The 24,321-nt window shown below is 46.3% G+C and overlaps 2 protein-coding genes across 3 annotated transcripts in view; one reads left to right on the plus strand and one right to left on the minus strand.

Annotated features, from left to right (window-relative positions):
* The window catches only part of Ndrg1 (N-myc downstream regulated 1), a 39,991-nt gene extending 34,165 nt beyond the window's left edge, over positions 1 to 5,826 (plus strand). Inside the window, exons 13-16 of the mRNA XM_041672299.1 lie at positions 449 to 496; positions 1,495 to 1,530; positions 1,984 to 2,035; positions 4,952 to 5,826. Coding sequence (XP_041528233.1) covers positions 449 to 496; positions 1,495 to 1,530; positions 1,984 to 2,035; positions 4,952 to 5,193 — 378 coding nt within the window. The 3' untranslated portion in view covers positions 5,194 to 5,826. The remainder of the gene's footprint in view (positions 1 to 448; positions 497 to 1,494; positions 1,531 to 1,983; positions 2,036 to 4,951) is intronic.
* An 11,231-nt stretch (positions 5,827 to 17,057) lies between these two features.
* The window catches only part of Ccn4 (cellular communication network factor 4), a 29,953-nt gene continuing 22,689 nt past the window's right edge, over positions 17,058 to 24,321 (minus strand). For both annotated transcript variants that reach the window (XM_041672448.1, XM_041672447.1), the window contains 2 exons: positions 20,917 to 21,110; positions 17,058 to 19,296 (listed from right to left, as the gene is read on the minus strand). In XM_041672448.1, coding sequence (XP_041528382.1) covers positions 18,997 to 19,296; positions 20,917 to 21,110 — 494 coding nt within the window. In that variant the 3' untranslated portion in view covers positions 17,058 to 18,996. The remainder of the gene's footprint in view (positions 19,297 to 20,916; positions 21,111 to 24,321) is intronic.

Raw genomic sequence — 24,321 nt, forward strand, 5'->3', positions numbered from 1 at the left:
CCCGCAGTCTCGGCAACAGGTGGGCTTTTCCCTTAGCAGAAAAGCAATGCTTAGAGCTGGATCATGCAGAGCTTTCTGCCTCAGTGTCACCTCTAATTCTCACCTGCAGTGTTAGGGAGATACAGAGAGGATGTCTGCTTTCGGACATCCCCACACCTGGGGAGATATGTGGCATGAAGCTGTTAGAGTCCAGACCGTTGCTCTGCCTCTTCAGTGCTCCACAGAGCTGGATGTAACCTGTTTGGCTTGTCTCCCGGTCATAAAGAACTAGTCATGGCAGGGCCAGGCTCCAAAATCACACGTGTTGAACAAACCAATGCCCACCTTCTTTCTTCATGACCGATGGGACAGGAGTGTTCCGGATGGTGGGGCGGAGTACAGGGGAGACCAGGGCACTCCTGACTTCAGCTATGAGTCAAGCACTTACCTAGTCTTTCCTCTTGTGCAGGTGGAATGCAACTCCAAGTTGGACCCCACGAAGACCACCCTGCTCAAGGTATGAGCAACAGCAGGGCTGCAGCTGGCATAGTTTAGAGGCCCCCAAATGTTTTCAGACCTGAGCCCAGCTAGTTGAAACACAGGACTGTTCTAAGAGCCTTGAGAGTAAGGGTTTGGAGTTGGGTGTCATGCATATCCCGGTATTCCCAGCACTCCAGAGGCAGAGGCAGGAGGATCTCAAGTGTGAGGCCCTCCCAGATGACACAACCTTTTTTTTTTCTAGGCTAGCCTAGACTGTACTTGAGACCCTGCCTCTGAAAGGGAAGAAGGAAAGGACACATGGGGATAAGGAGTTAGTTTAGGAAGCAAGCAAGCTTGGAGCCAATCTGAGGTTGCAAAACAAAGTGGTCCATTCTGGGGACCATACTGCAGGGGGGCTACGTACTTTTGTACATGCAGGTGGGGGAAGATAGACTGGGCACAGGACCAGAGTCTCCTTTTCCTAGGATGGGGCAAGGACATCCCTGCACCAGAGGAATACACCACAGCCCTGTGTAGTGAGAGGGTGTGAGGCTCAGCAGCCTCCTCTGGCAGTGTCCCCTGAGTTCAGTGTGATTGCTACCTTGTGCTGGGTTAGAGTTCTGCAGAAATCCCACAGCATGCAGTCAGGGCTGTTTGCACCCCTAAAGCCACCTGTGAGTGGCAGCTGTGCCTGGGTTGTGCCACAGGCTCAGGCTCTTTCCTGAGGATCTCCCCTCTGGTATACTCTGGAGGCCAGGATCTTGAAAGTTCCATAAGCCACCCTGGCTTCCTAAATGACATAGTTGAGCCAGGTATGCTTTCAGGGGTTACATGGAGTGGTCTGTAGGGGTTTGTTGCTATGTGTAAGCATCAAGGAGTAGTTACCAAGGAAGATAATGGATTATAGTCAACAGCAGCACCCACCCACAGTCAACCCCTTTAGAGCAGAGTCGGGTGGGTAACCCAGGGGCAGAGCACAGACTGCCGCAGCTATGATCTAGGTGTTCAGTGCTAACCAGCCTCCCTCCCTTCTAGATGGCAGACTGTGGCGGCCTCCCGCAGGTCTCTCAGGTGAGTGGAACTGTGGCTTTCTCACTCAACACCTGTCGCCTCCCACTGGGGGGGCGTGTGTGCCTTTGTGACCTAAGAACTCCCTTTTCCCCACTCCCTCTGTGTGGCATCTAATGGCAGTTTATGCATATATTCTCATAAAATGTGCTTTATAATTGTGGGTTTACTAGATCTCCATCAAGCAGCTTTGGGGGATTGGGTAACTCTGAAGTCCGCAGGCTTAAGAGATTTGCCAGATAAACCTGGCTTGGCCATGGGGTCAGAATCTTGGTTGTCTTGCTCTATCTAGCCAGGGGCTACTGGGAGCTCAAGCCCAGAATAGAGGGACAGAGAGACTATGACAGCACACTGTGGTGGCTCTGCCTTGGACAGAGCTCTGGCTTGCAGAAACAGGTGGCCGATGATGATCTGGACCTCCAGAAACTGACCGCATATTCCCTCTCTTTCCTACAGCCCGCCAAGCTGGCTGAGGCCTTCAAGTACTTTGTGCAGGGCATGGGATACAGTGAGTATGACACTTTGGGCACTAGGCAGATGTGGGGATGGTAATGTCCCAGCTAGCGGTATGGGGCGGGTGGAGGGGGCTCCGTCATCTTGGGTGGCTTTAGTTCTTAAGCATTAGGCAGGTTTGAGAAAGGAGCCATCACAACCACGCAAGGCTGGATGAGGAATGAATCAGCAACCAATTTGGTTTCCATGCAGCCCACATCACATAGGATGTCGACACAACTAAGATGGTGACAGTGTCTCTGAGCAGTGTGGTCTCAGGAGACCTCATCGTGTATCCAGCCCCTTAAATGAGACGCCATTACGTATGCATGAACAGTGGATCCAACATTTATTTAGTTTTGCGTGAGAATCATTTAATGATTATTTGGGGGCAGGAGTGAGATAGAATATCCCTATTGGTCAGGCTGGTCTTGAACTTATAATATCTTCCTTCTTCAGTTTTCCAAGTGCTAGGATTACAGAGAAGAACGGCTATACTAAGCTATGGCTGTTCCTTTAAATCCCTCTCCCCTTCAAAAAACAATGGCCCACAGATGAACAAGGAATGCCCCTAATTTTGACATGCTTGCTCAAAAGATCAGAGTTGTAGCAAAAGTGGGGAAGAAGATTAGTACATCTTCCCACTCCATTTAACCATCACAATAATCCTGCAGGGGAGGGCCCAAAGGCTGGTGAAGCCCCAGCTCCAAGTAACAGAGACCAGAGTGCCTGAGACCAAAAGTATAATGCCTTTTTGCTAGGTCATTAAGTCAGGGAACTGAAGGACCGAGCAGCCTGCTTTAGGGACTTCTTTCTTCCTGCTTCAAGCTTAGAGTACGTGTGTCACCCATATGGCCTCTTTTTTTCAGAAATGCCAAGCTGTGACCAGGACTCACAGGTTTGGCTGGGTTGCCTTGGTTGACACTGGTTGATTGGCGTGTTGGTCACGGTTCTGGCCCAAAGCAGTTCTTGCGGCTCTTCCTGCCTGCTGCTTAGAGTTACCATCCATGCGAACTTCTTAGCTGGAAAAGTCTAACCTCGTGTTTCTTCCCTACACCACCCACCCGTTTAGAAACAGATGGGCCTATTTGGTGAAGCACTATAAATTCCCCATGGGCCTTCACCTGCACTTGCTTCTCAGCAAGACAGAGTGAGGCAGCCTGATGTGAGTGCCTCAGATGAGGTCCATGTCCCCAGCTGTCCCTCACCAACAAAACACATTTGCCTGTGGACCTCCCCCCCCCCCCCCAGCATGCTTTCCCTAGTGGAAATGGGTGAAAATTGTCAGGTAGTCCAGTTTCTCTTGCTGGGTGTGTATCCTAGCCTGTTTGCTGTGTATTCTGGAAGGGAAAGAAGCAAAAGTTAGGCCTTGGTTGTTCCCAAAATCTGTCTCACTTCTGTCTCCCAGTTCAGTCTGACAAATAGGCCTTGGAGAGATACTAGTAAGAGCCACAGCAAAGGCATTGCTGAAAGAGGAGGTTCTGGCTCACAGAGTGTCTTCCTGTGATGCTGGCCTCACAGGTCCCGTCCATTGTGTGCCTGGTGTCATAGGAAATTACCATTTCCTGGTGAGGTCATCAGGACTCACGGATTTGGGTGGAGAAATAAAGACTCAGGGTAAAAAACATATGAGCCACAGATGTGCACTGACCCCAGTTCTTCCTGAATTAAAAATAGGCTGTCAGTTGTGTGGTGGTCCACTTTTGTAACCTCAGTATTTAGGATGCAGAAGCAGAAGGATGTTCAGTGAGTTCAAGGTCATCTCAGACACATAGAGTTGGAGGTCTTCCTGGACTTAATGGATCCTTACCAAAAAGAAAGACAGAAAGGAAAGAAGGAAGGAAGGAAGGAAGGAAGGAAGGAAGGAAACAACATTGATTCTTTAAGGAGGGATGAGCAAGGACTAATCCAATTATCCAAATTTGGGTGTCTGCTCTAGGGCACTGCTTCATTGGGGAGTGGCATTAATCCCCCCAGTAAGTATCCTAAGAGATCCCCCCCCCCCCCATAGGGCACTTAAATATCAGGAATGCATTTCCCCACAAGCTCAGAGGCTGCAGGTATGAGGTCAAAGTGTGGTCAGGGCTGGCTTACTTTGCAAGACCTTTTCTTGCCTGCTGACTTCTGTTGCATCAGTCAGAGGCCTTGTGTGGCTTGTGGCTGCATCCTACCAGTCTCCATCCATATGGGTTTGGCCCTCTGCTGCTGTTGTTGTTGTTATTATTATTATTATTGAGACTGCTTTTGGTTTAGGGCTCATCCTAATCTAGAAGGACCTCTTCTTAACTAAATATCTCTAAAAAGTATTCCAAACAAGGTCGTATTCTGAGGTTTTAAGTGGGCATGGATTTGGGGGAAGCGCTGCAACCCCAGACAGGGTGAGGATCGTTTTGTTCTATTCTGTCAGTTCCCTGCTGTGTCATGGGCAGTCGGAGTCTTGCTGGAGCTTGAGAGCTAGCAGGATCTTAGAAGGTAGACAGACTGCTAACATCTCCATATGAACCATGTGGTGAGACCTTGGGTCCTTCCCAGGATGGGCAGAGACTAGCCTTGCTGGCCTCCATGTTCTCCTGCCTCCTAACAGTATGTTGCAGAGAAGGTTCTGTGACCATACGAAGGTCTTTATTTTGCAGACAGGGACAGGAAAGCTTCAGAAGTGACTCTCCCGCAGCCACCCAGCTAATAAGCACATAACAGACTGTGGCTCATACCCATAATGGCTCTGGTCTCTCGCCATGTGATCGTTGTATGCCTTTCCCAAATCTAGGTCCTTTGTGAGGAACATAGAAGGTGGATGGCCCCAAGAATGAAAGCAATAGGGAAGGGGCGTTCATTTGGGTTCTTAGAAGGACACCATGGCTGAGACAGGGCTACGGTCCCACACCTGTAGAGGCTTCCCATATCCTAACCACATTGTTTTCTATGTTCCCAGTGCCCTCTGCCAGCATGACCCGCCTGATGCGGTCCCGCACAGCCTCTGGATCCAGCGTCACATCCCTGGAGGGTCCCCGCAGTCGTTCCCATACCAGCGATGGCCCCCGCAGCCGCTCACACACCAGCGAGGGGTCCCGGAGCCGCTCCCACACCAGTGAAGATGCCCGCCTCAACATCACCCCCAACTCGGGTGCCACTGGGAACAATGCCGGGCCCAAGTCGATGGAAGTGTCCTGCTAGGCAGTCTGCGCATCAGGCAGTCTGCGTATCAGTCGTCGTGGACTGGTGGGCTCTCCCTTACAACCCAACCCCTGCCTGTCACCCGCCACCCTGCGCTAATGCGGTATTAATCCAAAGCTGCTTTTCTACAAATGAACTCTGGCGGTGGCAGACCCAAGCTGTTCAGGCTGCTACCCGGGACCAGAGTGGGTGGTGGTGGACAAAGGAAGAAGCAGTTCGGAGTTCTGTTCTGCTAGCAAGTGGCCCCGGTGGCCCCTCTCTCTATCCTCAGACACCAAACTGCCAAAACTAAGAAAAGTAGAGCTGTAACACTGCCTGGCCCAAAGCCCAGGCTGAGCCAGCAGCATCCTGGTTCACGGGCATTTTGCCAGCCCCTCCCCCCTGCTTCCTGTTTCCTCCCCCACTAAACTCCTTCCTGGAAACAAACTTATTTCTGATTTGAAAGGGGAGTGAGGCAGGGAAGTTGGGAGTCTTATTTTAAGAAGGAAAAACAAGATGAGGAGGGAAAGAGGCGGGATCTAGGGCAGGTAGAAGAAACCAAGTCCACACAGTTCACTTGAAGGAATTGGATTTAAAGTTCTGGATGCCAAAACCCACAGCCTGTTTTTCTGACAACCTTTTTTAATTTGCAGGGGAGACTGGTTAAAAAAAAAAAAAAAAAAAAAAAAAAAAAAGTCCGGGCTATGTAAAGAAAGTGATCCAGCAAATATTGGATGTCACAGTGGTTTAAGACTCCTGCCCTACAGCCTATCTGCCCCACTGTCCTTGGCTCCCACCCCACAGTGTGAATGAGTGGGTTACACCTTTGTCCCCAGGAAAGGTGGTTTTGATTTGTAGTTGCATTCCTTGAGACAGAGAACTCAACAGGTGACAATGATCCTTGTCTGGGATGAGTCTCTAAACTGGAAAGGGCTGGGGTTGCAGTAGGTATAGGATTGGGTGATTTATAGAAGAACCCAAGTGCCAGAATCTGGTGGGTGTGATTTCAGTGAACGCTCCCGTTGTTGACATCTGGGGCTGGCTCTAAACTTGATAACTAAATGTCTCTCAACTGACCCATTGCTGGTTCTTCAGAGTGAGCCATGCCCTCTGGTGGGGGATGGGCTGAGAAGGTGGCTGCAGAAGCTGTACATTCCATGGGAAGTCACTTGCCTCTCCTGCTGCCCCTCTTCCTGCTGACCGGGTTAGTGGCGATGCCAGCCTAATGCCCCCATGCCCTGTACTACTGTCTTTTGAATCTCACCGTGGCTAACCATCGACTTCCCTATAGGAAATGTGGTCAGATTAGACCTTTGAAAGTCAGTTATCAAGGCCTGGTGAGTTCCAGGACCTTGGACTTGCTAGAGGAAGGTAGTCACGCCCTATAGGAGGCGTGGGAGGCAAGGACCAGTTTACCCACCAACTCCTACCATGGAAGCTTCCTCCAGCCTTGTAGAGAAAGATCAGGGATCCAGACCAGGGTGCCTGAAAGAGGACAAGAAACCATTGTACACATCTTTCCAGGGCAGTTTCTTAATGACATGTTTGTATTTATTTCCAGACCAATAAATTTGTAACTTTGCAGTGGCGTGTCTTTTCCTTCCCTCCCTGTGAGGGTGTGTGGGACACTGTGAAACAGGAGGGGGTGGGGCTTTACCCTTGACACTCAGAGCCCCTGTGTGCCCCTTACTGTTGGAGCTCTTTGCCACAGACTGGTACTGGCCAGTAGAAATGGCACTGTCAGTCATACGGGTTCCTAAACTTTCAGGTAGTAATACTGAAGAAAGAAGAAACAGGTGTAGGTAATTTACATATTACATCCCCTTAGCCCTATATATCTAAACGATCACCATTTCGATGCAAACTGACAGACACATCTTCTTCTGTACTAAGGAACCTCCTGTGTAGTCAGCCTGGCTACACACTAGGCATCCCATAGAAGGTCACCATAGTGATGAGAGGAGAACGCTTTAACTCCTCACTTTATTAAGCATTTTGTAGTTCTTGTAAAATCTATAGACTATGTGTAGTTAGTTCCAGTCAGTTTTCTGTGGCTATGCCAGAATCCCTGACATAAACATCTGGAGGGTTTATTTCAGCACACAGTTTTTGGAGTTCAGTCTGGTTGGCTGACTTGACCACAGTGGCCCGATGGTTCAGTAATCTTGGTAGCAGGACTATGGGAGAGGAAACTGTCATGTAATGACAGCCAGGAGGAAAGAGAAAGAGCTGAGATAATGAATATCCAGAAAGGACATAACTGAAAAGCATTTCATTTTTCCCAGCCAGGCCCCGCTTTCTATGGCTGACCACCCCTAGACAGTCCATTCAGTTCTGAATCCTCTGAGGGAGTAAACCCACTCATGGTCAGTGCCCTCCTAGTTGCACTGAGGACTAAGTCTATAGCATGTGAGGGTTTCAGTTTTTTTTGGAGCAGGTTCAATTTATATCCAAGTCATTGCCCAATCACTCCAGAGACTCCCTATTACAGGTTGTTGGGGGCCCTGTCACTAAAAAGCAAACACTAATGCCTCACATTTAATTGGGTTCAGACACTAGCAGGATGGCACTGGTTCTCTCTTAGTGTTTCTTCTGTATCATGGAATACTTCATGATAGAACGTTGTGTCTTATTTTATTATTGTTTGTCTTTTTGCAGGTCTTTCTTACTTGTAGTTGGTTTCAGCATTAAGTGTTTCCATGAAGGTCACTCACTTGAGAGCTGTGTAGGGTTTTTCTCATCAGGAGGATGGCCATGGAAATCAATGCCTCTTGTTGTGCAGGTGCACAGCTGTGCTCTTGGAGTCTAGAGAATAATCTCTGTGCTGTTGTTATGGTTTACTTATTTTTCAAGACATAGTGTCTCTCTAGCCTGGAATTCATCAAGTAGGCTAGGCTGACTGGCCAGAGTGCCCCGGTGATCTTTCCATCTCTACCTCCCTAGCACTGAGATTACAGGCATTCACCACCATGCCTGGTTTTCTAAAAAAGTGTTTTATGTGTATAGATGTTTGCATGACTGTACTTCATGTGTGCTTGCTTTGTGCTTGTGGAGGTCAGAAGAGGGTGTCAGATCTCTCTCTCTCTCTCTCTCTCTCTCTCTCTCTCTGTGTGTGTGTGTGTGTATATAAGAGAGACAGAGAGAGAGAGAGAGAGAGAGAGAGAGAGAGAGAGAGAGATTGATTGTGGAGATTGTGTTCTTGGGAATTGAATTCAGGTTTTCATGATTACAGGGCAAGTATTTTACCAACTGAGTCATCTTCCAAGCCTTCAAGTGCCTTTGCCACATGCCAAGGACATGTGCTACAGCATGGATTTTCGAAGGTGAGATATAGCTTGGTCTTCAGCCAGGATCATGTATGTTGGGGTTCTCCACTACCAAGGAGCTCCTCTGCTTTTCACTTTCTTGGAAGCAAGTCACTAGGTACTCAGCATTTACTTCCTACTGTTACTTATCTTGGAGTATCTTCACTTTCCTTGAACTTCCTACTCTGTGCTATAAACACACAAAATCTATACCATGGTAGAGCCACAGTTCAACACACTCTGTTTAGGACATAAATATACCCAAAATGACAAAAGGGCAACAGTCTCAGCACAGAAGGAAAGGAGATGTCAACTACACATTGTCCAGCTTGAGTACCAGCACAGCATAGATGAGGAACCTGATATGTGGACATGGCCAGGTGACCTAGTATCCTCTGTGGCAGAAAGCAAGGCTAGAGAGGTGGGGATGGGGCCAGCTCTTCTACAGCTCTGTGTGGTCCCAGCAGAGGCCAAGGGAAGGCAGTACTTGTTGAGGCCACATGTGAGTTCAAGAAGTCTTTGGAGCCCTCTCAAAAGTTTTAAATGTATAGAACAAAATTTCTAACATTACCGAAGGAATTGGCTATACTGATGTGTGATTATCCAACAATCAATCATAGGACAAACTTTCTTATAAGTATACTGAAGGGAAGGTTGGGGCAGGCCCCAGCATGCATGCAATTTCAAAGCAAAAGCCAGCATGTGTTCACTGCCCAAGCTGTGCTGAGACACCAGTCTCCAATCATAACTGGTGAAATTTGGGGGATTTACCCTCTACATTTAAGCAAGAGGAAGTGCTAAATTGCAACCGGAGGCTAGTAGAAACAGAGTCTAGTTGTTCCTCATTCAAGATCACTACTACCAAATTCAACGCATGGATTCCCCAGGACCTGACAGCTAACTTTAGACAAGGGGAGGGGAGTAATAGTCAACATTCAAATGACAGAGGATGTGTCTTAGTTACTTTTATATTGCTGTGATAAAGCCCCATGACCAAAGCAACTTATAAAATTAAACATTTCATTTGGCTTATCATTTCAGAGGGTTAGAGTCCATAACGGTGGGGTGAGGGAATAACTGATAGCTCATATCTTAATCTACAACCACAAGGCAGACAGGTACATGCATGCACGTGCACACACACACACACACACACACACACACACACACACACAACAAATGGTGCAGTCTTTTGAAATTTTGAAGCTCACCTTCATTTCTGGTGACACACTTCTTCCAACAAGGCCACACCTTCTAATCCTTCCCAAAAGTTCCACCAACTGGATACCAAGGATTCAAATATATGAGTCTATGTGGGTCATTTTTATTCAAACCACCACAAGAAGGAAATACCTATCCAGCTAGGTGAGCATGGTGCCAAGCAATCAGCTTTGAAATTTGGGGTCCAGAAGTGCCTGGCCCTGACAGGAAAGCTGCACCAACCAGATATTTGCATGTCTGGTGCTATTCAGGGTTAGTGTCCCCGAGGCTGCCTCTCCACCTAAGGAATATAGTTCCCATGCAGAGAGTTATTTGTGGAAGGCCAAGGTTTAAAATTTTGACCTTGCATTTCAGGAGTGATTGTGAGATCAGAAGTTTATTGAGCTCAGCCACACCCAGAGAGACAACCCAGTCTCTTGCTGCCCTCTTCCTCCAGGTCCCTTCTCAAACTCTGGAAGAGCCCTGGGCTGATCTCTAGATGGAGTCACACCTACCTCCTCATGTTCATCCGGAGCTTTTTAGGCAGCATACTCTTCCACAGTGGCCATTGTAGAATCCCAGAGTGGGAGAGGCTGAAGGAGTGCTCATAAATCAGTCTCCTGGAAATGTATTCTTCTGCAAGTCTGAGGTATAAATGTGTGCCTAATCGAAAGATAGCCTAATCATTCTGTTTTTGAACCCAGAACCAATAACCAATTCTCTCTCTCTCTCTCTCCTCTCTCTCTCTCTCTCTCTCTCTCTCTCTCTCTCTCTCTCTCTCTCTCCCTTGTGCTTGTAGGTCTACATGTAAGCTCTCAGCTACAGCTCCTGCTCCATAACTTTCTGCTGCCACGCTCCCCACCATTGTGGTCATGGACTCTAACCCTCTGAAACAGTAAATCTCAAATTAAATGCCTTCCTTTTGTTTTGTTTTTTGAGACAGGGTTTCTCTGTATAACAGTTATAGCTGGACTGAACTAACTCTTGTAGACCAGGCTGGCCTCAAACTCACAGAGCTCTGCCTGCCTCTGCCTCCTGAGTTCTGGGATTAAAGGCGTGCACCACCACACCGCCTAGCTAAATGCTTTCTTTAATAAGCTGCCTCAGTCATGGTGTTTTATCACAGTAATAGAAAAATAACTAAGACAAGCTCTCAGGAATCAGAGCAGTTGAGTTAATGACTTGACAGTGACATCATCTGCTGAGGGCCAAGTCCATGGGTACAAAACCCATTGTCACTCATCCCTGCTCTGAGAAGGGATTCTTACAGGCCCAGCATTCTCAGGGAACAAGGAGACTTGCAGCTGCATACTGTACACTACCTTGTTTTCTCCATTCCCAAACTACTGATTTTTTAAAAAAAAAAAATAATTTGTAATTGCATTTATTTGGTGCATATTTTGTGTGTGTGTGTGTACATGTGTGCATGTGTTTAGAGGCCTGAGGTCAACATCAGACACCTTCCCTAATTGCTCCCCACCTTATGGTTTGAGGCAGAGTCTTTCACTGAGCTCAGGACTCATCAACTTGGCTAGACCAGCTGGCCAATGAGCCTAGGGGAGCCTCCATTCCCCAATAGAGTAGTTTTCAAAACCCAGACAGACTGAGTGGCTTGACTAGCCATTCCTGTGATTTATTGTCTCTCTGCGGGTAAATCCTGAGCACAGGACTGGCTGGGGCTCTCACTTTCCAATGTGGAGGGATGGCGGAACATCTGTTGGCTTCAGGGATCTGCACTGTGGGCCCGAAAGGTTTTCACTGGCCCCAGGTGCCTTTGTTCTTCCATTAAATGCTCCCATTTGAACTTGCAAGACACAAAAGCTTTGATGTGGTTTTGAGTCTCTCCCTTTCCTCCACTGGCATTTCTTAATCTTCTCAGTGAGCCTGCTTCTAGCCGCTCTCTCTCCCTTTTACTGAAATGGCTGAAAAAACCCACAGTTTTTATTTTATATTATATAAAAGCCAGAACAATGAGGCTTAGAGTGAAGAGCCTGAGGTGTGCTCTACAGAGAGTACCAAACAGTGAGCAGACTGTGCCGGCATCTCCTAAGAATCCGTGTCTGAACAGTTCTATGTCAGAAAGAGCCCCTATTCCTAAATGACACAGATTTCTGAATATGATGTCACTAAGGTGTGGACAGGTAGGTGGATGATGATGATAGACAGAGATATGTATATATATAGATAGATGATAGATAGATACAGATATAGATACGAAGATAGATGATAAAAAATAAATGATAGACCATAGACTGATAGATGATAGGTAATTGATAGATGATACCTAGAGATAGATGACAGATTTATGACAGATAGATAGATAGATAGATAGACGGACAGACTTCTTTTTTTGATAGAATGTCTTGCTCTATTGCCCAGGCTGGCCTCAATACTGTACTCTTAAGCAATTGTCTTGCCTTAGCCCATGGAACAGGATTCCAGGATCACCACCCTGCCCTGCAATCATTATATACGTCTTTACAATTTCCTCAGGTCCCATTTTCTCCAACTTCAACCAGCTGATATCTAGCAAATGTCAGCTAAGGTCCACTCATCCCTCTGAACCTGAGGCATCCCCAGAACTCCAGGCCCCAGCTTCTAATTTGTTTTAAGTTTTGTTTATACTTTGATTACTTTACAGGAGTAGGTTTTCTTGTAGCAAGATGTTATGCACCTAGTGTCTTGTTCTCTCACCCCTCCTCTCTACAATCTCCCTACCCCACCCTTCTTATTCTCGTCCATCCCCAGTATCCTGCTTTCCACTGTCATGTTACATGTGCCTATTAATCTCCCAAATTCTCTCCCTTAAAGCCATTTCCCCCCTCTAACGGGCCTCTTTCTGGTTTCCTGGAATCTGTCTATTCACATCAATTCCCACATAAATATACATATTAAAACTCAGAAGCTAGACCCATATATGAGAGAGAATACATGGCAATTGTCTGAGCCCCCAGTCACTATATTTTCCAGTTCCATCCATTACCCAGCAAATCACAGTATTTCACTTTTCTTCATGGATGAGTAAAATTCTTCTGTGCATATGTAGCATGTTTTCCCTTTCCATTCATCCGTGTATGGACTTCTCGGTTGTTTCCATCCCCTGGCTGTTGTGAACGGAGCAGCAATGAGAGTGGACATACCCATATCTTCGTGACAAGATGCAGAGTCCTTCTGAGAAAATGAAAATCTGTGCTTGAGTACAGAGGTGTGAATGGAAATAAGTGCTGTGGCTGTTCTAAACTGGAACGGAGTGTCCCCTTGGTCTGTATAGTGAGACCACTTGCTTTGGGAGAGGTTGTCTAAAAGGACTGGGTGTCATTCACCTCACCCAGCATGGCCACCGGCAGCTGCTCATATGACTAAACATACCACTGTGTGGAGAAAAGCACCATGCTCTTCCTGTCTTAGAGAAGTTGCTCTGTAAATCAAGTTACAACTTAAAACAAAAACACGCCAAGGACAAACATTTGGTGATTAAACAGTTCATGATTAAAATGGAAAAGTGCAACTAGATAGTGATGACGTTTCATATTTACTACCTTAAATAATGACTACCTTAAATATACATATACACATATATATGTATATATATATAAAATGTTAAGTCTTCCTATGACGTAGATGACTACCAGCACATTTGCCATGACACAACTCAGCTAGTGTTTGTGTGGATGCACATGTTTGCACACGCACAGGTGTGTGAGTGCGGTCAGGGCCAGTAGTCAACCTTGGTTGTCATTCCTCAGTTGCTTTTTCAGGCAGTCTTTTTTTTTATTTTTTTTAGAAGATTTTTTAAATTAATTTATTTATTAAAGATTTCTGTCTCTTCCCCGCCACCGCCTCCCATTTCCCTCCCCCTCCCCCAATCAAGTCCCCCTCCCTCCTCAGCCCAAAGAGCAATCAGGGTTCCCTGCTCTGTGGAAAGTCCAAGGAACCCCCACCTCCATCCAGTTCTAGTAAGGTGAGCATCCAAACTGCCTAGGCTCCTACAAAGCCAGTACATGCAGTAGGATCAGAAACCCAGGCAGTCTTTTGTTAGTTTGGCTTTTGCTGATTTAAGCGGACTGGCTACTCGGGGAGTCTCAGGGATTCACTTGTCTCTGCTTCCTGAGCACCTGTCTCCACGGTCAGATTTTTATTTCTAACGTGGGTTCTGGGGGATCCAACTTAGGTCCCTCTGTTCGCTTGCTAAACATTTTACTTTATGCTAGCCCTCTATTTTAAAAAGGTGCATGCTCCCAAGAGGTAGGTGCTATCACTTTGTGAATTCTCCAGTTTGAGAGACTGTGTTGAGGCATCCCAGCAAGGAGTACTGTCTTTTAAGACCTCCTGAGTGCTAATGGCAGGACTGTTTCCGTGACAACTTGTAGCCTGCTTTATGCTTCTCTGAGCTCCTTTTGGCCCTGAGGACAGTATGCAATAGATACCTTGTCATCTCGCAATAGATACTCGGTCATTTCACCAGCCCCTGACATGCTCCAGGTACTGTGCTAGTAGTCACGACCCTGACCTCATGGTACCCAACATAAAGACTATAACAAGCTACTAAACAAATGAGTAAGAATCACTAAGGGAGTGGGTGCTAAAAATGCTCCGTCAATTTGTCTTTAAGATTAGGCACATTGCAACTCTGATTGTTGTGTAGCAATTTCCCCCAAAGCTGAAGCTTAAGACCTGAGAAGTTATAAAAGAGGCTTGTTTAGCCTCAAAAAAGTCTAAAGACAGACTTGTTCTCAAGAAAAAAAAAATCCCAAGAATTCAAGAAGTAAACAACTCAGGATACTCAAAAAGTCCCTAAAACTGACCAGAAGCACAAGCCCCCACCCTCAAGGCTATGAAAATAGTAAGAATTACTAAGGAAACAAAGGCCAATTGAACCTGCCTAAAACAGACAGATCAGCAGGGCTGCTTACAAAGACAGATCAGCTGAGCAGCCCCAGAGAGACAGAGATCCTCTGACTTGCTGAGTCTTCAAGTCATACAGTGAGCTGGGAAATCCCAGCTTCCCTGCTGGGTGCTCTTTCTGTGATGCAGTGGCCTTTGAGTTATATGCGCTCCGTGAATAACTTCTCATCTACACTCCTGTACTCAACTCCAATAAAGCACATTGGCTCACCAAATCAGACGTTGATGCTATTCCTTTGATGCTATCTTGTGGGCTCCCTGTCTAGGGTGAGTGGATGTTTGTTCAGGTCTCTTCAGGAACAGTGTCTTGTAACACTGGCAGTCTCAGAGTTTCAGGATCTACATTTTGAGACTTGTCTCTAAGCATTCAAGCATTTTTTATTTCCTCCTATCCAATATCTGGGACTTAATTCCTCCAGTCTGCACATTGGTTGAACATGCCCAGCCCTCAATCATTGCCTTCTAACAATGGAATCCACAAGGAAAAAAAAATGACAAAGCAAACAAAAAAAGAACCATCAAATCAAAGAAGTCACTTTTGCTGATGATTTATTGCTTTAAGGAGAAAAGCTGTAAACAAAGAATTTGCACAATGCAAACCCGTCACGGGTGAACAAACACATTCCCTGCTCCACAAATCATGAGAAAAAAGAGGAATGTGGTAAACATGACAGGTTGCCCAAGGGCTAGTTTTCCTCTACTGGGCACTTTAAAGACATTTCTTCATGGGTATTCACTTACAACATGGCAGTAGGAATATTTAAATACTCAATCACAGTTTGAAAATAGGTACATATATTCAAACACACACACAAACACACACACACACACACACACACACACACGTGTACAGCTATGCAGGGACACACGACTAATCATGGCCATTCCTGCTTCCCAGCCATTCAGAGCTGTCACTGCAGTTCCTTTGAATCAAAAAACAAGTCTTTTTTTATTTTATTTATTTGGTTTTTAGAGACAGGGTTTCTCTATAGTGTTAGAGCCTGCCCTGGAACTCACTCTGTAGACCAGGCTGACCTCAGACTCACAGAGATCTGCCTATCTTTGCCTCCCAAGTGCTTGGATTAAAGGCATGCACCACCAACACCCAGCCAAACACAAGTCTTTAAAAAGAAATGACATGAGTCAACACCATAGTCAGAGGTTGCGATGTTCTCCACAATCTCCATGTGTACAGCATCCAAAATCAATTAGTGTGATTACAGACAATCAGATCATTTGAAATTACTTTTTTTGATCAATCTCTAATCACCTCAAAATTAGAATTTCAGCACTGGGGTCTGTGAATTCCCTCTTGTGACTCTGGAGCCTTTGGTTGGAGGACAGGTAAGTAGTCTGAGTGTGAGTATCATGGGAGATGGCATGGGTGTCACATGATCTTGGGCTTCGGAGCTTGTCTGGTTGATAAGAACTTGAGCAAATTACTTAACTTCTAAAGATCTTCCCGTCTCAATCCTAAAATGGGCAGGGTAATGCCATAACTCCTGGGCTCACTGAAAGGATTAAGTGGGCTATGTCAGTAAAGTATGGAGTAGTGGTCTTGGTTGATGCATGTTCCACACTTCTCTCTCTCTCTCAGCACACTCAAGAAATTCACTCAGGGTGCCACAGTGAATTTCTTCACAGATGGTTAGCGCCTTCTCATTGCTCTTTTCTTTGCCTCTAAGCATTGTGGGGGAGGGTGTGGATCAAAGGCCTTGCTTATATGAGCCTCCAGTATCAGTCTCTTAGGTTCTGTCTAGATCTCCTCCTACAGTGGGGTGGAGTAAGTATGGATCTGGGCCTCAGCTCCCCAGTCACTTTGAGTTCCAGAGCTTTTGTTTATCAAATGGAGAAAGGATGTGTTCTGAGCACAGCTCTAATTGATAACCTGATAAAAGGCACCGCAGTGCTTAGCACCAAATAAGCTATCAATAAATGGACTTTTTTTTTAAAACCGTATTTGCTATTCTTAACTTTCCTTGAACCAGGCCACACCATTATAGGCTGTTTTTAACCATTAAAAAGAATGTCTTAATATTGCACCCATGTCTTCTTCCTTGGGACTTTAGTTCTTGGTTCTAAGACAGTTCTTCTGATCCTCATATAGGCCAGGTTCATTTCTCAAAACCAATCATTGCTGAGCTACTTTGGCCATCCCTCCTTTCTAGTCCCAAGATCACCCCAACTCCTCTAACTGAGCCCCCTTTGATCAAAGATGTTAGGCTCAATTCCCCCAAATAGGAAGGATACCTGGTAAGACCCCAACTTACAGCTTTTATGGAAGCTCTTTTAGAATTAGATATTAAGACAGATTTTTTCCAAGCTAAAAAAATCTAACATGATCCACAAAGAACTCACATAAGTGATAATCCCCAGGGGTAGCATATCTTTACATGCAAGCTCTTGTACACATATGAACATACATGTATTATAAGCCGCCTTTAATAGAGGATTTTCACTGGTAAGATGAGTTCTTGGAAGAAGAGTGTTTCTAAGGAAAAGTAGGAGTGTAAATATAATGTATTTTTTCCTTAAATACATCTTGAGCACCACTGTTTGCCTTGCACAAGGCCAGGTCTTTGGGAGGTTACCAGAAGGAGGGGAAATCGCAAGTTCCCTTTCCTATTTAAGAATTCATTTGTGTGTTGTGTATAGTTCTCCCACAGGCATCTTCCCACCACTGCACATATGGTGCTGGGCAAACAGAACCATCTTACAAATGCATATTGTGAGCTGGTTCTGATTTCAAGGCAGGAGGATCCATGGGAGACATGCATGCCTTTTCCTGTCTCATTTAGTTTGAATGCTTAATACTTAAACACTCCCCTCTTGTGGGAGAGGAGCTAGAGAGACAATATTAAGGGCCAAACTGAGAAGGACAAGCTGCTGATTTCAGTTGCCTTTCCTATCCTGACTTGTTTGGAAGGTTCTGAAGCAAAGAGGAAATATGAATTAGGAAGTTAATCTATCTGGGATGTGAATCTCCAGATGGGTGATTTTGGTTGACTTTCTTCTTTGGCCTTCCATTTCACAGTTTCAAGAGCAGAACTTATGAAGGGAACACCTCAATGTTATCACAAAGCTTCACTGAGCAAGGATGTGGCAAATCTCATAGACAAAGCGTAGCGCATACAACAAACCCAGTAAACCAATGACGACAGAAAATCTCACACTGCTGCTAAAATAAACAGTAACATTATTATCACATAGGAGAAATCTCTTTCTTCAAATTACAAATTCTTTGGCTTTTACCTCCGTTAAATAGACTTCCATTTCTAAACAGCTGGTCAACTTCTGTCTAAGGCTATAAAACTGAGCCACTAAAACTATGAAGTAGCTCACTAAAGCAGAAGAGATGTATCATGGGCCAGGGACTGTTGTGGCCTCATCACTCCTGCCAGAAGCCACCCAGACCAGTGAAGGGTGACCTACTTATTTGTTTGATACATACATCCTGCTAGGTCTGATCTGAACTTCAAAAGAATCTTCCAAGCCCAATGAGGGCATCTTCCCAACTATCCCACTGTTTTAGGGTGCTGTTGAGACATCCGACAGGTCACCCCAAGATCCCTACTAACTCCCAGGAGCCCCAGGGCAAGGGAGGCCCAGATGTTGGAAAGAGTTGGCTAATTGCCCTAAGAACTTGGTCAGCTGCAGATTTAATGACCTGATCAGCTATGGTCTGTGAGACTGGCTGTCCTTGCCCCATCTCTATAGGATGGGCAAAATGAAATTTCTCAAATTACATTCTGGTTAGCATGAGCCCAATTTGAGCTCTTCACACTACAGGGGAAGTGAAATGTATTTTCAGTTATGCCCAGATTAGTGGAAATGACTTTCTATTGCAAAGAAAAAGGACACAACCCTTGACATCACCTGGAACATGTTTGGTGACTTGGTGGTACAAAGTTCTTTGGTGTGTTGTGGGCAGAAATGCCCTTGATTGTATCATTTGGCAAGGCCCAAATCATAGCTTATTCCTGTGCCTCCAGTCCCATCCATCTATCTGAAAGGATCCCAACATCATCAGGTTTGGCATCTGAAGAAGGAGTCTTTGATGTTGGTTCTTCAGCTGACTCTGTTCCTTGGGTGGCCCCATCATGATTTCTGACAACTTGACCAGGTTGGAACCGGACAGGCTGGGTCAGGCTTGGGATTCATGTTGAACAGTCAGAGATGTGTTTCCTTTGGAGTGATATAGACTATCCCCAAGGAAGGACGCATTGTCTGAGTCTGAGCAATGCTCTTCTGGGCCAATGGGATTGTCAAAATAGGAACACAGGCAAATGGTCAGGTTCAGGGAATTTAGAATTGAGTAGGAAGTAGATGGAATAAGACTCACTTGTGAAGTCCTGGGTCAAAGAGACTGGATGCTTTGTAAACACAGGGCTTTTACCCCGAGCCACACACCCACCTAATTGGCAATCTCTGAGAAGTCAGGGTAAGAGTCCAAGTCCGCAAAGATATCATTTGGATTCCTGCAGCTCAGGTTGCAGAAGCAAGCATTGATCCATAGGACCTGACGTGAGAAACTCGGCCCCTCTGGACACTGGAATGTGACACTGATGGTCTTGGACTTGTAGGGGATACAGCACCTGTTGTCAGTGCAGACTCCACAGTACTTGGGTCGGTAGGCACGGGTGCTAACACAACCCGCGAGAGTGAAGTTCATGGGCTCCTCTGGCTGGTACACAGCCAGACACTTCTTCCCAGCCTTCAGGAAAGGAAAGGGACCTTCTGTTAATTATACTCTGGTGATGCACAGCCACTTCGTTCCCACCAAGCATCCAGTACTCTCCTTCCCGTCAGCACGTGCGGCAAACATCACCTTTGCTCCAGATTCGCAGCACCTTCGAGCAAGGGAGGCTGTCGGCAAACACAAGTCCTAACCCCATGGCATAGGTAAACTGAAGACTGCAGAAGGAGGTTACCAGGCTGCGCTCGGATCTCACAGTCTGCAATCTCCCTTTTCCTGCATTTTTGCCTTTTTGGTGCCCGTATGCCAGTGTCATCAGCACAGGAAGAATTGTTATCTCTTTTAGCAAACCAATCTTCCCAAACAGTGAGTGACTGAGCTGGCATGGAACTCCACAATCAGCTAGGGACGTGCTTTGCACTCACCTATCTCCTCTACTCCAATGCTACCCCCACTCCCTCTCCCTCCCCCCTTCCCCCCTCACACACACACACACACACACACACACACACACACACACAAACACACAATACCACCATGCAACATTTTGAATAGCACTGACACTACTTTAATCCAATAATAGTCTCCCATGAGGCTGTGGGCGCCTTGATACTTAAGCCTCTTTCCATATCTCACTAATGTAATTGCGAAGCTGGTATACATTTAGGCGCTTACTAAATGCCTTGGGTTAGTATTTCTTAGAGTATATTATCAGCAACTTATCAGAGCTGGGGGCAGAGCACATTCAATATGGGTGGGGCGTGTAGCTAGTCCAGTTGGGGAAGCCAGCTAGGGTAGATGATCATGGAGACAGGCGAGGGAATCACAAGCCTACAGTGACTAGCCCAGCCTTGTGACAGTTTTTCTTATCCCAGATTAGGGTCCTAGTTCTTATGTTTCTCTATGCTGGGCCCTCAAACACTCCTACTTCCTATTAGAAGACACTCAAGCACCCAGGGTTGGCACAACAGAAGGAGAAAAGAAAAGAAAGAAGAAAAATGTGTGCCTATAAAAGATAAGATGCTATCTCGATAAGGAGACATGCCTAAAGGATATGGTGAGAAGTGGGATTCTCTTCTCTACTGCATCCTTTTCTCGGCATCCAAAGAAATTTTCCTGCTCCACTAACAGATCCAGTGATGAGCCCTGTGTAGTTTGCTTTGTTAGATGTGACATTGGGTGAACCAGCACTAAGGTCTGGGCCAGCCCTGGCTATAGCAGCAAACACAAACAGGAGAGAAGCCTTTGACCCTATGTGTTTCAAGTTCTAACAGTCTTCACATTGTCCAGGTAGCTATCCTGTGCCTGTGCAGGTGGATGTGGAATGCCATGGGGATGAAAGGTAGTACAGTCCCTCAGAATCACTACAGAAAGAACACTTGAGAAGGTTCCCGATTTCTGTTTGGAGTGACCTTGCTTTTGACCAGATGAGAACTACAAAAGCATCCATTCAGTGAAATCCATCATGGACCAGCCTAGCAGCCGCATCTTCCTAAATCACTTACCCTGGGCCTGCTAGACTGCCTTCATTATTTCCATCTTATGAAGTTTAGTGGCCATGCACAAAGCCAACTCTATGCTATACATGCTCATCATGCCTAGACCTGCCTGAGATGCCCACCTTTGCTCTGGCCTTACCTTGATGTATAGATGGATGTCCACTTCACACGGCCGGAGATTGCAGAGGCGACTTTCCTGCTCTGGCCAGCACCGGGCATTGACGTTAGAGATCCGAGTTGAGATTCCTAGACCACAGGTGGTTGAGCAAGGACTCCAGGGGCTGGTGTAGGCTATGCAGTTCCCGTGCCATTGCTCCACTGTGCCTGAAGCTGCTGTGGAGGGACACCAGAACACCCATGAGTCTGCAGCCTCCACAAGCTCCTCCCGTCCTCACCATCACCATGCCCCAAATGTTTAGGCTTCATGAGACTCAGAAAGAGGCAAACAGATAGAGATGAGGACACAGAGACAGACAGACAGAATTGGGCTGTACCTCCCTGTAAAGAGGAAGACAAAATACCTTCTAATTGGTAGGGGCACCCGGGCAGGGGAGACTACATTCTTGCACTTAACATTTTTTTTTCTGACCAAGAGATGAAGTATTAAATCATGGAAGGAAACCTCATCTTTAGAGCAAGATGGTCCCCAGGGCAAATTCTTTTCTGTGATAGTTAATATTGACTGTCAACCTGACAGGAACTAGACTTGTGGGCATGTCTGGCGAGGATTTTCTATATTGGGTTAACTAAAGTAAGAAACCTACCTCAACTATGGACATAGACTGGGCTGGCATAGGCTATGTAGTTCCCATGCTATTACTACACTGTGCCTGAAGCTGCTGTAGAGGGTCACCAGAATACTCATGAATCTGAAGCCTCCACAAGCTCCACAAGTTAAGGTGGAGTAAAGTTCCACCTTAACTATGGGCATGGACTGGGGTTCCTGAGCGAGTAAAAAGAAGACAGTGAGCTGAGCACAGCATTCATCATGGTTTGCTTCCAGACTGGATGCTCTGTGACCAACTGCTGCCTCATTCTCCTGCTGCCTTTTGTATTCTTATTTTCACTGAAGTGAGATTGACTTTTATGTTTATTTAGTATTGTTTATTTTGACATTACAGTATTATGTCCGTGTTTGTGTATTTACTGGGACTCCCTGGTTTAGTGAGTCCTAGTACAAGCCAGCTGGTATAGTTACTCGACTATAATCCCATTGGATTATTTGCTCTTGACTATCCTGTGAACATACAGATCCTTGGCATCTATCTGACGGGTACTTGCTTAGCCAGAGGTGAGCAGGAGAGATGGGTGAGCTGTGGAGGGAGACAGGCAGATGGCAGGCAAGACGGAACAGCCTGCAGAAAGATGGGGTCGACACACAGAGATCCCCCAGGAACAGGAAATGGGAGAAAAGGAGGCAGGCGGGGAGGAGGCAGGGGGGATGGAAGGGGAGAGAACAAGAGCAAGGACAGACAAGGCAATCAAGGAATAGGGAGAAGAAGAGTGGAAAAAACACATCAAGCAAACGAGGAATCTCCTTAGGGTAACAGAGTTCTTCATGCAGTCCCCAGAGCTTCCAGGCGTGCAACAAGCACTGCTGATGAATGGATTTGAGATAGGGAAGCCTTCAACAGGCAGAAGGGAGAGAGTAATGGAGGCATCCAAGGACAGAGGCGGCAGGCAGTCTGGAATGAGCTGGTTGGGAGCATGGAGCAAGCCAGGAGGGAGGGATTTGCCTGGGAGGATGAGAGGATCAAAGGGCTTTGCTTTCTGGATCTCCTTCACACCGCTGCAGGGGCTCTGCATGGGACGGTAAGAACTGGGTCACTGGGTCACACACAATGAGCAGGCAGCCTCTGCCTCCCCTCCACCACCCACTGACTCTTGTTCAGATACTCTGGAGGGAGGTTTGGGAGGAGCTGCCATGCTGTCCTGAGCTGCCAGAGACCAAGCCTTCCCTGCCACATCATCTCTCCATGTGGGTGACTTTATTCCCTAGCCACATGTGTTAATGTCTGGAGGTGTTTCTGATGGTCACAACTTAGGAAATGGTTATGGTCATCTAAGGGACAGCTTAGGAAATGCTACCAAGCCTGCAACGCCCCTTTCCTCAACAACAACAAAATCCTTCTGATTTTGGTGCTACTGGTACCAAGGCTAAGACTCCAGCTTTGCACAGGCTCTGAACAAACTTTTAAGCTTAGAATTTTTAAAAACATTAACACCCCTAAAGGCACAGCAGCAAGCCATCTGCTCTCCTTTGGGACCCCCTGCCTCAGAGGCACTTTCCCCTAGCAAGGTCCTCATTCTGTGGCCCATGCCCCACCTCTTCATGTCTCTGTAGTCCCTGGTCTCTTCTTCCCTTGTCTACTTCTCAAAGGTCAGCCTCCCTAGACCTCTGCTCTAGGCTCCTCTCTCTCACTGTGTGTTATTCCCAGACCTCATCAACCATTCACAGCTGCTGTAAGCAGAAATGTCTTCCTGTGGGGCCCCCTCCGTGAGGCTGCCCACACTGAACATTTCTACCCTTCACCCTCCCCTAGCTCAGCCTGCTCATGGCAGATAGTCCACCACCACCCTAAATATGTTTCTTCTCTTGTCTTCTTTCCTGGGCAGTGGCCAGTGCCTGGAACCACTATGAATTCCTCCCACTCTGCCATGCACAGCACAGATGCCAGGCCCTGGGTGTACTCTAGCACTGCTTCTTGCCCTTGTCCATTCCTTCTTCTATCCCCTCTGCCCTAGTTCAGATGCCTAACTATGCATTTATCCACTATCATCCAACCAGACACCATCTATCTATCCTTATTGACCCATCTATCATCCTATCATCCATCCACCCATCCACCTACCATCTGTCCATTCATTGTATTCATTCTATCAATCATCTATCTATCTATCTATCTATCTATCTATCTATCTATCTATCTAATTCTATACATCTATTTCCATCCAATCTGTAACCATCTATAAGAATAAACTCTATATATCTTATATGGCTTATCCATTCCAACATTCTACATACATTCATCCGTGTTTCTATTGACTTAGCCATCCATCCAACCATCCATCCATCCATCCATGCATCAGTCTGATCATCCATCCATACATCTGATCATCCACCCATCTGTCTGATCATCCATCCATCCATCTGTCTGATCATCCATCCATCTATTCCCCTTCCATTCTCCAACCATTTCTCCTCTATGCATTTATCCATACATGTGTGTATTGATCGTGCAGTACACACACACACACTCACGATCAGTCACCTCTAGCCAAAACCTTATATGGCTTCCTCTGCAAGCATGAATTGGGTACTTTTCAAGAATCAGGCAAGTGCACTGGCCTCTGTTAGGCAATGGTGAAAAAAAAAATCATGCTCCTGTCTTCCCACCTAGGGCTTCCTTTTCTCAGGCTTACCTAGAAAAACTTCATCTGCTCACCTCATGATAGCAATGCAGTCCCTGAGTTACCTGGAAGGTCCATCTACCCCCTCCTATGCCCTGCCACCTGATCCTTTTTCTAGATCCCTAACCACTCT

This window comes from Microtus oregoni, unplaced genomic scaffold (genome assembly GCF_018167655.1).
Source record: "Microtus oregoni isolate MIOR12 unplaced genomic scaffold, Mior012 000022F_ref0000154, whole genome shotgun sequence".
Lineage (NCBI taxonomy): Eukaryota > Metazoa > Chordata > Mammalia > Rodentia > Cricetidae > Microtus > Microtus oregoni.